Source organism: Rhincodon typus, chromosome 11, assembly GCF_021869965.1.
Source record: "Rhincodon typus isolate 14 chromosome 11, sRhiTyp1.1, whole genome shotgun sequence".
NCBI classification, from domain to species: Eukaryota; Metazoa; Chordata; class Chondrichthyes; order Orectolobiformes; family Rhincodontidae; genus Rhincodon; species Rhincodon typus.
This window is the reverse complement of record NC_063342.1, coordinates 42,537,328-42,553,202: the sequence shown is the minus strand read 5'-3', so window position 1 is coordinate 42,553,202 and position 15,875 is coordinate 42,537,328. Positions and strand designations below refer to the sequence as shown.

Below are 15,875 nucleotides of genomic sequence, written 5' to 3'. Positions count from 1 at the left end.
TTTAATGACCTGGATTTAAATAATGCTTATTTTGTCAGTTACATATTCTAAGCCTGCTTAATTACATGAAAGTATGATTTTACTTTGGTCTCAACTAGTACAACAGAGGTATCTGGCCCATCAACCCATCTTCTTCATAATATCTCCATACAGAAGACAACATGACAATATTCCTAGTTCTGTGATTCTATTGGCCATATTTTTGATGTAGATCCAACTTCAATTTTGGTAATAATCAACTGATGAATATAAGTACTACAGGTAAACATGGGAAAGAAGCTTGAGATATAACACCACATTACGGTAAAAGGTGCTTGACAGAGGGCAAGGTAAAAGTTCACGATTTCTAGAATATCCTGTGCTTTATAATAAACTGACTGCAAGATAGAAAGTTGGATACTATATTAGATGTTGCTAACATGGGAATAAATGGTTCTTTCATGAGAAAGTTAAGAGAAATTTGGTGAGAATTTCAGCCCTGACAGCAGCCAAATTTAAGTTAGCCAGTGCACACTAGAATCAGTATGATCGCTGTGAACTGAAAAGGACACAACTCCTTTCAAGTTATTTATTAACATGTGAATAAACCATTCACCTTCATATTTAGCGTAACGTGCTTCATTTGCATAAGCATCTTCATCATCTTCTAATGGGCTGTATCCAGATCCTACAAACACAAAATAGAAACTAAAACTGGACAAAAAAAATTGTGTTCACAAAATGTGTGCAATGACAAGCATTAAGTGAAATAAAGAATGTGCACTTATATAGCCCCCTTCATCTCATGATATTCCACATTGAAAACAATTCATTGGACATGAAACAAAGTGTGGTTATTGCAGTAAAACAACGATGCAGAATTGACCCATGTATTCTCTCCACCTTTGCAATATTTTTCAATTTAATGCTGCTGTATTTTGGTCATTATTTTGCAATTTTTGGAAGGATAACAATATGACGAACTGTAATCAAATGATCAACTATTATTTGTGTAATGATGTAAGCTGTTGTCAGTTAATTCAGTAAAATACAACAACAGACCCAGTACATTAATGAAATAACTGAACTATGCTAAAACTTCAGCAGTCCAAAAACATGTTGTCACATCAGCAATACAGTGCTTCCAAATACACTCAGGCATGATTAATACCAAAGTTTATGCTCAAAGTTCATTTAAACCATGGTCAGCTGCATCTGAAGTAGTGGTATTGACCATTGTCTGAACTATGGAAAACATTATACTGTTTATTACCTGAAGTTAACTGAATCTTAGTAACTTTGCGTTTGCTGAACTCTGGAGATTGCTACCATTGTACGCTATTCCAAATCTGGGAGCACTGGTGCAAGATCAATTGTGAATTGAAAACCTGAGATTGATAAATTTGTGTCAACTAAAGACATAAGAGCTATGTGGCAATGCCGGACATATGGATTTTGGTCACAGAATAGTCATCAATTCATTGAATGTTGGAGCAAGCCTGACGGACTCAATAGCTTAACTCTTTTCCCCTGTTCCTCACACTTTTTTTTAAAAAAAAAGCCACATGCCTATCTGAAGGCTGAGAAGGACATGAACTCTGATTTCATCTAGTGTTTACTCATGAGTAATGAGACTGAGTATCCTTAAAGAAAGACTTTGACGTAGCAACAGAATAATATTGGGAACTGACGTAGTGTGCATTTTAAATTTCCCATCATTGTTTTCAAACCATTTTATGGCCTCATTCCTGCCTAGGTCTTAGCCATCTCCAGAATTCTCCAAGTTAGCATTGTTCCATTTCTGGTTTTCTGCCTCTATTTCTCCTTCCTCCTTTAAGACACTCCTTAAAACCTCCTTCTTTGTCTAAAATTCTGGTCATCTCCCCCATGTTCATAGAAAAGCATATGTGGCTCAATGTCAAATTTTGTTTGACGTTCCTAAGAACCACATTTTTGGATGTTATAAAATGCTGCATAAATACAAGGTGGTGTCACCTTTATAAATCAAAGCCCCGTCTAACTTTACACGAGCAATGCCTGGAAATTCAATTTGCTCCTAAAACATATCCAGGAACGGTTTCAAAACTAATAAATCTCACTCTTTTGCAATTTGCAGAGGATCAAACTTCTAGGAATTAAATAATTGTTATCCAAGTTTTCCATAAGTAAATGACAATTGATCGGTTTGTGCCGGCCAACTGGAAGGCAAGAGTTTCAACTATAGAGCACCTTTCACAATCTCAGACAGTCCCAAAAGCATTTTACAGCCAAGGAAATAACTTTGAAATGTGTCACTGTTATAGTGTATGAATACAGCAGTCAATTTCAGGTATAGTAGATCCTGTAAACTGCAATAAGACAATGACCAGATAAAGTTTTTGTTTTGGTACAAATGATGTTTGTTGAAGGATAATTACTGGTCAGGACAAATACTAGTCAGGACATCAGGCAATATTCCCTGCTCTTCTTCATCAGTGTCAGAATGAGGGCTTGATTTTATATTTCAGCTGAAACGTGGCTTCTCTAACAGTACAACCATCCGGCATCACTGCACTGGAGAACAGAGGATTCAGGAGTGTTTAAAAAAAAAGCAAAGTAAAAATAAAAGCAACAGAAATAAATTATGGAATTCATTTCAACTGTCATTTTATTCTTTTTAGAAAAGCATACTGTCAGGGCGTAATCAGGAAATCACGCTGCTTCTGCACGTTTAATGTATCTAATTACTTGGTGAATTATGACCATATTTGATACCTATTGTCAAATTTGTCTTGTATATCTTATTTCAAGATGCACAAGATAAAGCAGCTGTACAACCATGTGCAAAGGAAGCACAGGAGGATTATTTTCAAGATTTGTTGTCCCAAAAAAATCTAGGGGTTGAGAGACATGTTCCCCTGATCTATGTTGGTTACCTACAATAAAGAAGTGTCAGATCTTTAAATACAAACCAAAACTTACCAATATCAAGTTGAGAAATATAAAACTTAGCATAAACTTACTACAATAGTCTCTGAAGAGGCAATTTATCCACAAAGCTTGTTATAAGTATTTACTACTCGACATGTTATAGAGATGTCATTATACATCTCTGGAGTAGTTGGACATTAACCCAAGCCTCCTAGCTCAGAATAGAGGACACGTTGGCAGCGAGAGCAGGATGGTGAGGCAACATCGGCAAAAGCATGTCAGTGAGGCAGCAGCAGTCAGCGGCTAGGGCAAGCAGGTGAGGCGGCCTCGTGGGTGGCCTAGCGATTGGAGCAGCACCTGCACCATTGTGGAGATGGGTCTTGGGACTCAGATCTGGACTTTTTTTTTTGCTTACCTCTTGGCGCTGTTAAATCTTTTAATTCTGTTTTTTGTAACCTAGTGGACACCAGTGAACGGCAACTTTGTGCACTTTTCGCTGTACTTATGTATTCCTGTACTTAATACGTGTGACAAATAAATAAATCTAGAAATCTTGAATCTAGAACTGCGCCAGAAGAATCCCAAGATTGTTATATATGCATCCGAAAGGATCTAAAAAGATTAATATTTGATTGGCTGCAATAAGTACCACACTCTATGATGATGTTATGGGGACTGGTCAATAGTAAAGGAAGTTGGAGATGACAGATCTGGGGCTAGCATGCTCCCAGTTTCTACGTGTCATATAGGTCATGATTTTATAATCTGTAAATAGTTGCAGAAAAGCAATAAACTTCATACTGTTTACTCAACAAAGTCATTCTAATTAGATCAGAGAGGTTGCTGTATTCACCCAAGTTAGACCACCTCGAACCTGAAGGAAAACACAGAAAGCTGCTACCAACCTTCCTGTTTATCCTGAGGCTAATGTACTCTCTAGTAAACCATGGTAGAGAATAGACTACAAGTGACTTGTCTTAAACAAGAAGTAGGTTTATTAATGATAGTAATAGGTAGAAATTAGAGTAACTGGCTACATTCTATCATTTAACAGTGCTGGGATCCGGGTGTGTGACCCCATTAGGATAATGCACTTCTCCACCTAAATATTGTGTGACATCATCAGATCGGGTGAAGCTCAATGCAGCTTCAACATTAAATCTTTCAGAATTATTACTTCATACAACTTCATCCTCCAAGCTTTTCTCCCCCCATAGTTAAAATTTATACATTCACGTATAGAACTACTTTTACATTTACCCTAACTCCTCCCAAAGTCTATGATTTCACAAATTCAGGCATTGTGAAGATTTCACAATTATTCCAGAATATGCTCGCTTCAGACTTGGAAGATTGGTACTCATTATGGAGCTGCAGGCTGATGTGTCTCCAGGTCCAGATGCACATTTTCTTAAGGCTTTGAAGGTATAGCTAGTAAGGTAGCAGATGCATTGGTGTTGATTTTTGAAAATTCCTTAGACTCAGGAAAGGTTACATTGGACTGCAGAGGGGCAAATATAATACATCCATTCAACAAGAAATTCTAGGCAGGTAAATGTGTCATCTCTGATGCAGGAGTTAGAATTGATCATTAAAGTGATTAATTAATACTAACAAAGATCATTAATAGCTGCACACAATTCACAAAAGCTAATTAGGAAGAGTTATCGGTATTTAATGAATTTGATATCATGTTTAACCATAACACCATAAGACATAGGAGCAGAGTAGGCCATTTGGCCCATGTAGTCTACTCTTATGAGATCAAGAATGATCTGATAACCCTCAACTCAACCTTCCTGCCTTTTCCTATAACTCGTGATTCCTTTACTGATTAAAATCTGTCTGGGCACCCAATAAAGGCTGGATGTCAGTTTTGACGTTTTAGAATTGAATGCAAGATATTATGTGGATGAACATTACATTATAAATGGTGCACAGTGTTTTGAAATTTCCACAACTGGGAGATGCCAGCAACATGTCTTGAGAGATGCTTCTTATGTGAGCCTCTGTAATGGGTTCTCAAATGCAGGAAGTTTTAGATGCTATCCTTTAATTTGTTTGAGAAGTTCAAAAGAATAGTAAAAAGTACTTTAGAGGCAGAAACTCTCATTCAAGATGAGGTAGTAAAAGACAGTGTTTTCTAAAAAGAGGATCAGCAGCAATACCTCCCTGAGAGCTACATCAATAATATGTCACTCTGGCAGAGGTATGGCAATGGCTGGAAAGCCCGGAGCGGGACTGCGGCAGTGGAAAGTTGGAATCTCTTAAATTATCTTTTTCTTATCTTATTCTAAGTTAATGTGATTGGCGCCATGTATGTATGGCGCAGGTACACACTTTTCACTGTACTTAACTATGGGGGGAGAAAAGCTTGGAGGATGAAGTTGTATGAAGTAATAATTCTGAAAGATTTAATGTTGAAGCTGCATTGAGCTTCACCCGATCTGATGATGTCACACAATATTTAGGTGGAGAAGAAGCGCATTATCCAAATGGGGTCACACACCCAGATCCCAGCACTGTTAAATGATAGAATGTAGCCAGTTACTCTAATTTCTACCTATTACTATCATTAATAAACCTACTTCTTGTTTAAGACAAGTCACTTGTAGTCTATTCTCTACCACGGTTTACTAGAGAGTACATTAGCCTCAGGATAAACAGGAAGGTTGGTAGCAGCTTTCTGTGTTTTCCTTCAGGTTCGAGGTGGTCTAACTTGGGTGAATACAGCAACCTCTCTGATCTAATTATATTGGATATACATGACAATAAATGATTCCATTCAATTCAATTCAAAAAGTACACTCAAACATGTGTGAATGAAAAAAGGCTGAGTATTGATTCTGCAGTTTTTAGACAAATACTGGAGAATGGATAAATCTCCAAATTGAAATGGGTGGACACCAACAGTCAGATGATCACTTTATAAAGAAAAGGAGCAAAGTCTAAGAAAATGTTTGACATACCAGAAAAAGGACACTTGGAACATTTAATGTGCAAAGGAAAATAAATGGAAGAATTAATTTGTGTTTTTTTTATTATATATACACAAATTATTTTTTAAAAAAGGGATGTTACTTATGTAGTATGACCTGAAAGGATGTCTGAGACGTAATGGAATGAGGGAACAAGTAACGGAAACATCGATTTAGGGTTGTATAAATGTGAGGAGTTATTAATAAATGAGGTGTGATTTTTATAGAGTGTGGTTAGCTGATGTAAAGCTCTCACTAAAAATAAAAGCTTGTCCCCTGTTTATATACAATTATCATCTAGTATACAACAAGGGTGTGTTCAAACTGTGGACAAATTGTAAGAAAGTGAGGTTTTGCATCAGCAGTCCCTACAAGAAATTCCAGAATATATAAATTGAATTTTCTCAATATGGTTAAGAGTTTAAGGACCGGTCTAAACGTGAGAGTGGCAGATGAGTAAGTTAAGGCTGCTGAGTCTTAGCAAGAAGAAGCACTTGACTTACATAACAGGAGGTAATTTATTGCACAATAGCATTAGGAACAAGTTACATTGATGAGGTAGGCATAATTACTTAAGATGACTTGAGATTTTTTCAGGAAGTTACCAAAAAGGTTGATGATGGCTGAGCAATTGACGTTGTTTATTTGGATTTTAGTAAAGCCTTTGACAAGGTTCTGCATGGTAGACTGATTAGTAAGTTAGGTTACATGGGATTCAGGGTGAGCTTGCCAATTGTATACATAATTGGCTTAACGGCAACAGACAAACAGTAATGGTGGAGAGATAGTAGGAACTGCCGATGCTGGAGAATCTGAGATAACAAGGTGTAGAGCTGGATGAACACACCAGGCCAAGCAGCATCAGAGGAGCAGGAAAGCTGATGTTTCGGGTCTGGACCCTTCTCAGTAATGGTGAAGAGTTGCTTTTTGGACTGGAGGCCTGTCACCAGCAGTGTTCCACAGGGATTGGTTTTGCCTGGGATTTATATAAATGATTTTGATAAGAATAAAGAAGTATTGTTAGTAAGTTTGCGGATGACACTAAAATTGGTAGCATATTTGACAGTGAAGAAGGTGTTCAAAGATTATAAAGAGATCTTGATCAAATGGGTCAACAGGCTGAAAAATGGCAGATGGAGGTATTGCATTTTGGTACAACAAACAAGGGTAAGACTTATACAATTAATGGTAGGGCCTCAGGTAGTGTTGGAGAACAGACGGACATAGGAGTTCAGGTATATAACTCATTGAAGTTTAAGTCACATATAGACAGGGTGGTTAAAAATGCATTTGGCATGCTTGCCTTCAGTACTCTGTCTCCTGAGTGTAGGAGCTGGGAAGTCATGTTGAGGTTAGACAGGCCATTGATGAGGCCTCTTCTGGAATACTGTGTCCAGTTCTGGTCACTCAGTTATAGGAAGAATATTATCAAGCTGGAGAGGGTTCAGAAGAGATTTACCAAAATGTTCCTGGGTGTGGAAGGTTTGAGTTATAAAGAAAGGCTGGATAGGCTCCGACTTCTTTCACTGGAGTGTGCAGGAGGTTGACAGGTGACCTGATAGAAGTTTATAAAATAATGACAGGTATAGGTAGAGTTGATGGTAGTTATCTTTTCCCTAAGATGTGGAATTTCAACTCGAGGGGAACATTTTTAAAAGTGAGAGGAGAGAGATTTTAAAAAGACATAAGAGGCAATGTCTTTACATTAAGGGTGGTTTGCATGTGGAATGAACTTCCTGATGAAGTGGTGGATGTGGGTACAATTACGTTGAAAAGACATTTGCTTGGATGTATGAATAGGAAAGGTTTGGAGGGATGTGGGCCAGGAGCAGGCAGGTGGGACGAGTTTAGTTTGGGATAATGCTTGGCATTGTCTAGTTGGATTGAAGGGTCTGTTTCTGTGCTGTATGACTCCTTGACTCTATGATCAAGAGCAGGTCTCTTCTGATCCTAACAGGCTCTTGTGCAAGTCTGATCCATTTCCACCTGGAAATTCTGCAACATCAGCAACATATCGACTGGAGCTTAGTGCAGCCTCAACATTAACTCTTCCTGAAACATTATCATATATAAATGAAGGTCATCCACTACAACCAGTTATTCACATTGTTTCACTCCAAACCACCCCCAACCCCAAACTTTTTGTTTCCAGCTTAAAAATATTTATACTGGCAGCTTCTTTCCGTTCTATGACAAAAATGGTGTAAAAGTTTGTTTAACCATAACTTGTTTCAGACATCATTGTTAAAATGAGCTCTAACCTTGTTCTCATAGCTGATGAAATGATCTCCAGGCTTCAATGTTTGTAATCCACATAAAGACCTACCAAAATTGAATCAGATTTCATTCTGGCAACACTTCTACTGTTAGCAGTGCTAAAGTCCTTTACATCTGGAATTTCAATCCAAAACTAAATTTCAACTGTAATAAAATTATGTGTGGAGGCAAGAATCTCCAGATCCATTTTGTCTGTCAAGGTATCTAGTCTGGAACTCACCACACTCCAAAACTTGAAACTTACTGAGGAAGTGCCATTTGGGATTCTTCCATATTAATCAGGATGCCAGAACTGGAGACATAAAGTTGGACAGCTCGCTTGGCTCCTTTCAGAGAATAAACTGTAACAACCCACTCAGTTGGAAAAGTACACAAGTGTTCCCCGGATAGAGGCACTACAGTTACCACAGAGACCTTATGAAGATTTCAGGATCCAAGCCCTGACCAAAAATATTTAAAGCGTTGAATAATTTTAATAGTACCTTTAGTGAAGTGAAACATCCAAAAGTTGGTTCACAGGAATGATTAGCAATTTAAATTTGTAACTGATCCACAGAAGGAGAATTTGGAACAAAAAGCTGGATCAGAGGTAAGTTGTAAGGAACACCTTAAAGAAGCAAAAAGAAATGGGTTTGGGGTGGGGAGAGATGGCAATTACAGGGTTTAGGATCAGGATGGCTGAACATGTTAGGACACACAAATGGGTGTATCTGTGTGTATGCGTGTGTGCACGCAAGAAGAAAAGGATGATAATAGTAAAATGGAGTCGCTGCTAAACTAGGGTCACAAATACAGGGATGGTGGTGAATGGGACAGTATTAGCTAGAATGCTGGTTGCAAAGTATTTTGTTGAGCTCAAGTTAATGGACGAGCAAGGGAGAGACCAGCAAGAACAACACTGGAATTATTATGTCTAATATTAAACAAAAGGAATAGATGAAAATATACAAGCAAATAAGCTATACCTCTCAACTATACAAATTATGAAAGTAAGCATTTAGCAATAGGAGGCTTTCACCATCTGCTCTGATCTGCCACAGCACCTACGTATGTTTCACAAACTAAACTCTGGCTGGCTTATCATAAAAGGTGTTCAACAATTTCCTTACAAAGGGAAGGTATTATCACACATTCCAAATGGATGCAGTATTGCATGATGGTATTGGCAGGTCTGTTAAACTCTACAAGAGCAGGTAGAAACTCAGCACAGATGGACACTTCGATTCACAGATTTATGGTCTATCACAGCTTTGTGCTGCATCACACAAGCCCTAGTCAGAATCAAGGTAACATTTTGCTTTTTTCTCTTTTTACCCAGCTGATAAACTCTCAAGCTAATTGAAACCATCTGCCCACCTTCAATCTCAGCACCCACATTCATGAGAAAAATCTACCAGCAGGTATTCTTTGGGTCAAGGAATGGGAAATGCAAGAAGTCAGTAACAAGCACCTTGTGACAAACCCTATCTGTTGAAAGGCAGCTACTGAAGTATTGAACAGCGAGAGTGGTCCTTGCTAAACAGGTTCCAAACAAGCCAGGACTAGCAGCCAACCTCCATTGCTGAAGCCTCAGTACAAGCTCCTTATGTGCTTGAGACAAACTATTCGGCACAAAACCAAAACAAAACCCACACACAGACTAAGTGGCAGAATAGTCACCTTAAACTAAGCAAATGAGGCAGGGAATTGGCATTTAGTAAAATAAGTAAAACTACAATACAGAGGATTTTAAGTGCTCTGAAGTTCAGAGGTGAGATCACTGCTAAGTGGAAATCACACATCAGCTCATATTTGTTTGGATTTTAGAATAACTGCAGCCTTAAACATGCAATTGTATCCTAAAGTTACACTGTTCTGACAAAGCAAATGAAGTTTGGGCAACAGCATCTCAACTAAGTACTTTATCATCTACTGGACTCAACACAGAGCTGAATAATGTTAGATCATAAACACAGGTTCAATTTTTCCATACACCAGGTGTTGAAAATAGTTCTGCTACTACTGTTTACAGCTCCTTTTGACACATCTTTAGTTGCTTTATTTCTCCCCTGTCTTGTAAAGGTGAAGTTACCATAGTCCCAATGGATCATAGGAGTATTCTCATTAGAGAAGTCAACTGGTGGTGGTTTAACCTGAGAGTCACTGCACCTCAGGTGAGGGCAAAAGGTTGAGGAGAGTCCTTCATTGTAACCTCAGGCCATGCAGGAATTGAACCTATGCTGTTGGCATCATACTGCATCACAAAAACAGCCATTCATCCAACTGAACTAACAAACTCCCTTTTAACGGTAAAGTGGCCATAGTCCCAGAGGGCTGCTCTCTCATCAGAGACAACTGGTGGTGGTTTAAGCTGAGTGTCATCACAGTTCAGACAAGAGAAGAGATTGAGAAGGAGAGTCCTTCATGGTAACCTCAGCTGGTGCAGGATTTGAACCCACACTGTTAGCATCACTGTACATTGCAATCCAGCTGTCCAGCCAACCTAGCTAAGCAACTACTCTTAGTACCTTGGACTATTATCATTTTTGCCATTGAATTTCATCAGCCTGCTACCTTATCGCAGATTTTCTCTTTCGCTCTTTCATTGCCAAGGCCCTTTTCCTTGCCTCTGTAGTTGCTTAAATCCTGTTTCATTTCTAACAATTTTCAGTTCTGATCCTGTTTCTTTCTTCAAAGTTGTCACCTATTTTGCTCAGTATTTCTCACACATTCCATTTTTATATAGATTTTTCATGTCTGTAATTACATTACTGTTGGCACTGCTAACTTCAAATTAACCAAGGATCACACTATATTTTTACATTCTCAAAATGCTCTTCAGGAAACAGAATCAGATATCCCACACAGCAGCCACTTCATTAAAGGGTTTGCACTGCAGCAATTGTGCTTTATAAACCATGCTATCCACATCCTATGTGTCGCACTCATTACTGCTGTTCTTACTGGTCAAAAACGGCTCTCTCAATGCCTCAAACTTAAAATTTTCATCCTTGTGTTTAAAGTTCTTTCTGGTTTCATCTATCCTCTAGTCACAGAATGCCCAATAATTCAGAGATAGTAGGAACTGCAGATGCTGGAGAATCTGAGATAACAAGGTGTAGAGCTGGATGAAAACAACAGGCCAAGCAGCATCAGAGGAGCAGGAAACCTGACGTTTCGGGTCTGGACCCTTCTTCAGAAATCGGGGAGGTGAAGGGGATTCTGAAATAAATAGGAAGAGAGGGGGAGGCGGATAGAAGATGGATAAAGGAAAAGATAGGTGGAGAGGGGACAGACCGGTCAAAGAGGCGGGGTTGGAGCCAGTAAAGGTGAGTGTAGGTGGGGAGTTAGGGGGGCATAGATCGATCCAGGGAGGACAGACAGGTCAAGGGGGCGGGATGAGGCTGGTAGGTAGGAGATAGGGGTGGGGCTTGAGGTGGGAGGAGGGGATAGGTGGGAGGAAGGACAGGCTAGGGAGGCGAGGACAAGGTGGGCTGGTTTTGGGATGCCGTCGGGGGAGGGGAGATTTTGAAGCTTGTGTAGTCCACATTGATACCATTAGGCTGCAGGGTTTCAACTCCCCTTCCCATTCCTCAGATGACATGTCCACCCTGGGCCTCCTGCAGTGCCACAATGATGCCACCCGAAGGTTGCAGGAACAGCACCTCATATTTCACTTGGGAACCCTGCAGCCCAATGGTATCAATGTGGACCTCACAAGCTTCAAAATCTCCCCTCCCCCAACCGCATCCCCAAACCAGCCCAGCTTGACCCTGGCTCCCTAACCTGTCCTTCCTCCCACCTATCCCCTTCTCCCACCTCAAGCCCCACACCCATCTCCTACCTACCAGCCTCATCCCACCTCCTTGACCTGTCTGTCCTCCCTGGACTGAACTATTCCCCTCTAACTCCCCACCTACACTCACCTTTACTGGCTCCACCCCCGCCTCTTTGACCTGTCTGTCTCCTCTCCACCTATCTTCCCCTTTATTCATCTTCTATCCGCCTCCCCCTCTCTCCCTATTTATTTCAGAATCCCCTTCCCCTCCCCCATTTCTGAAGAAGGGTCTAGACCCGAAACGTCAGCTTTCCTGCTCCACCAATGCTGCTTGGCCTGCTGTGTTCATCCAGCTCTACACCTTGTTAGCCCAATAATTCAGAATTGTTTTGACTCCAACCTCTAGTGCACCTTTCCCTCCCTCCCATTGTCCATGTTTTAGCTGTTCAGCCACACAGTGTGGAATTCTCTCCATAAGCTTCTTCATCTGTCTACCAGCATCTTCTCCTTTAAAAACTCCTCAGAACCAAACACTTTAACTGAGCTTTGTGATCATATCAAAAATCCTTATCTTTGGCTATCTCTTTAAAATCTTTTCTATGTCTTTGTGAAGTGACTTTTTTTTTTAAAGATGCAAAAGGCATAATATTAATACAAGTTGTTGTTGGACAGCTTAGGACCACAAGAGGGGAATGCGGTGCATTGGTGCTTCGTCTGTTCCAAATAAAGCCTCCATGTCACTTACTCCAATTACCAACTGTCTGTCAGACATCTTGCTCTTGTTTGACAAACCACAACTTAAAACTTAAAACACAATTTTTTTAGTATTGGTTCAAAAGCTTTACCAGCTTTCACAAAATGGAGATTCCTTGTCCTGCCAGCAGCAGGGCATTAAGCATGGGGTTACATGTGGAACGGATTGGAGACAGGAGTATGATTGGTATGTGCATGGTTCTACCATCAGTGACCTCTCAGAATGGAATTTTTGGAGTGTTTGAATTGGTGGCAACAGCAACACAGCTAGCTCTTTCTGCTTAGCTCGTGGTTTGAGAATAAATCTAGACTGGAGAAATTGATGTCTTAACCAGGCATCCCTATGGATCGTTACAAGGATTGTATTGTGATTTATACTGCTGTTACACACAGATTCAAAATTTCGTATTCAATTGTGTTACAAAATTCTAACATATTTCTTTGCATTGTACAACTAAATGAAAACCCGTAATCATGTAGCAAATACAATCCAGGTAATATTTTATATCAGATCATGTCATTTGATCATCCGACCTGCTGTGTATCCTAACTTGCCAGTGACAACACAAAATACTACATTAAAGTAAGCAACAGCATTTCAGAAGAAAAGGTTTGAAGTGTAGTATGTTTAACATTTGGTCTCAGAATTTGGATGATTTTGGCATGGACAGACCTTGTTGCCATGACTGGATGCACCATCATCTGTTCTACCATATAAATAGCTCCTGCCTTCCATATGTCACTGGTCATTCCCTTTTATTCTTTTCTCCTCTTCTCACTTTCCCCGCTTCTGTACTCTTAACACCTGTTAAGTCCGCAATGCTTTTTAGTTCTGGTGATGGGTCATGAAACCGAAACGTTAACTCCTTTTCCCTCTCTAGAAGCTGCCTGACCTGCCAACTATTTCCAGTACTTTCTGGTTATATTTTTAATTTCCAGTAGCCACAAAATTTTGTCCTTGGCAATGTATACCAGTTAGGATGCATTTCTTAGACAAGAGCATATAGGTAACGATGTTCCCATAAAATGCTACTTTTTCTCCCCCTTCTTTCCCTCCAGGTTATGACAAAAGTAGGCTTTGACTTGCTGCAGTGAATCTTATGTTGCTTATCTGACAGTTATCCTGTCCTGGTAGTTCAGGGGACATATATTGAGGTTACTGACAAGTAAACAAATCACCGCTACTCCAGCTGAAGCTTTAAGTACAACACTGTAAGAGTGGCTACCTGGCTATTATTGTATACAAGAACAATGCACTTAGAAATTACATAGTTGCAATAACGCGCAGAAATGTAAACATTGCAAGGTTAGAAGAGGAGTGATAAATGTTTGGTTATAAAGGTGTTTTAGACACATATAAGAAAGGCAGGATTGGATGCTGAATATTCCTAGATATTGCATGTTAAGGACAGATAGTAAAGGAAAAAAGGGAGAAAGAGTATTAGTATTAAGGACAGCATGTAATGCTACAGAAAGAGAATGTCCAAGAGGAATCAAGGATGTAATCTATTTTGTTAGAGCTAAAGAACAAAAAAAAGGTGTAATTGCCTTACTCAGTTACAGAGGTATCAAATTGGAGTCAAAGATTGAAAGTAAAACAGTAACTCAAAAATTGACTACATTGAAAGAAGAGTTATAGCTGAGGAGCACAGGGACAGGGGTAGGCGATCCAGACCAAAAAGATTGCTCGATCATTTAAATAGATCATGGTTGATCAAACACTTCAATGCCTTTTACCTGCACAATCCCCAAAACTCTTTACAACATTGACAATCAAAACTTTATCAACCTCCACTTGAAACATACTAAATGACTGAGCTTCCACAGCCCAATGGGATACAGAACACAAAAGATTCAAGATCCACTGAGAAAAGTAATTCTCATTTTAGCACTAAATGGCATCACTAATTTTTAAATTGTGCCCACCCCCCCAATCTGGTGTCCCTAACCAGGAAAAATGTCTTCGCTGCAGCTACCTTGTCTATCCCTTTAAGTATTTTGTACATTTCAATGAGATGATCACTCATTCCTCAAAACTCTATAGAGAATACTGACCCAGTTTACCCAATCTCTCTTTATTGGGCAGTTCCACCTTCCCAGAAGCAAGTCTAGTGAACCTTTGTTGCACTCATTTCACGGCAGCAATATCCTTCCTGAGGTAAGGAGACCAAAACTGCACACAGCACTCAAGGTGCAATCTAACTACGCTCAAATACAATAGAAGAAAGATTTTACTACTCCTGTACTTAATTCTCCTTCAATAAAGGTGAACATTGCATTAGTCTTCTTAAAAGCTTGTTGCACCTACATGTCAGCATTCAGTAATATGTTGACAAAGCACCCAGGTCCTTCTCTACATCTCAACTTTTTACCATTCAAGAAATAGTCTGCACTACTGTTACGCTTACCAAAGTAGATAACTTCACATTTTTCCACATTATATTCCATCTCCAAGGTCTTGCCTTCTCACTCAGCCATCCAAATCCTCCTAAAGTGATCTTATATCTTCTACACAACACAAATTCGTTCCTAGCTTTGGTTTATCCATAAACTTGGAAATATTACATTTGATCTCCACACCCAAATTATTGATATATATTGTCAACAGCTAGGGCCCAAGTTCTAATCTTTCTGGTGCCCTACTAGTCACAGTCTGCCAATGCAAAAATAACCCAGTTATTCCTACCTTGTTTTCTGCCTGATAGCCAATTAAATCCATGCCTGCACATTACGTTTTATGTAACGTGTTTTAACTTTGCTAACCAACCTGTTGTGAGGGACCTTATTAAAACTGTTCCATAAATCCAAGCATATTACCCTTTATCAACTTTGTTCATAAGATCCTAAAGAAACTCCAAAATTGTCAAACATGATTTCTCATCTACAAATCCATGTTGACTATACTACACAGCTCTGGAGCAGGTGGGACTTACAAAGATGGGTGTGTTAACAGTGTCATGGCTTTGGAGTGGGGGGAAGTCAAGTGATGAAAACACTAAAAAATGCCCTTAACCACAGCTGACAACCCTATTTCAACCTTATTTTGGAGTTTGCAATGATCAGACAGCCAGAGAAGATTTTAAGATGAATTTGAACATCTTAAATTCGGTGCATTTTGTGATGATGGAAGGCAGGGAGCAAGAGTGGGGGCAAACACAGCAAGATCTAAACTCTGAGATAGTAGGAACTGCAGATGCTGGAGAATCCGAGACAACAAGGTG

General features: G+C 39.5%; 1 protein-coding gene across 1 annotated transcript in view; it reads right to left on the bottom strand.

The window, feature by feature from the left end:
* Positions 1–15,875, bottom strand: part of LOC109938657 (sushi-repeat-containing protein SRPX-like) — an 81,497-nt gene that overhangs the window by 64,167 nt on the left and 1,455 nt on the right. Inside the window, exon 2 of the mRNA XM_048603197.1 lies at positions 596–667. Coding sequence (XP_048459154.1) covers positions 596–667 — 72 coding nt within the window. The remainder of the gene's footprint in view (positions 1–595; positions 668–15,875) is intronic.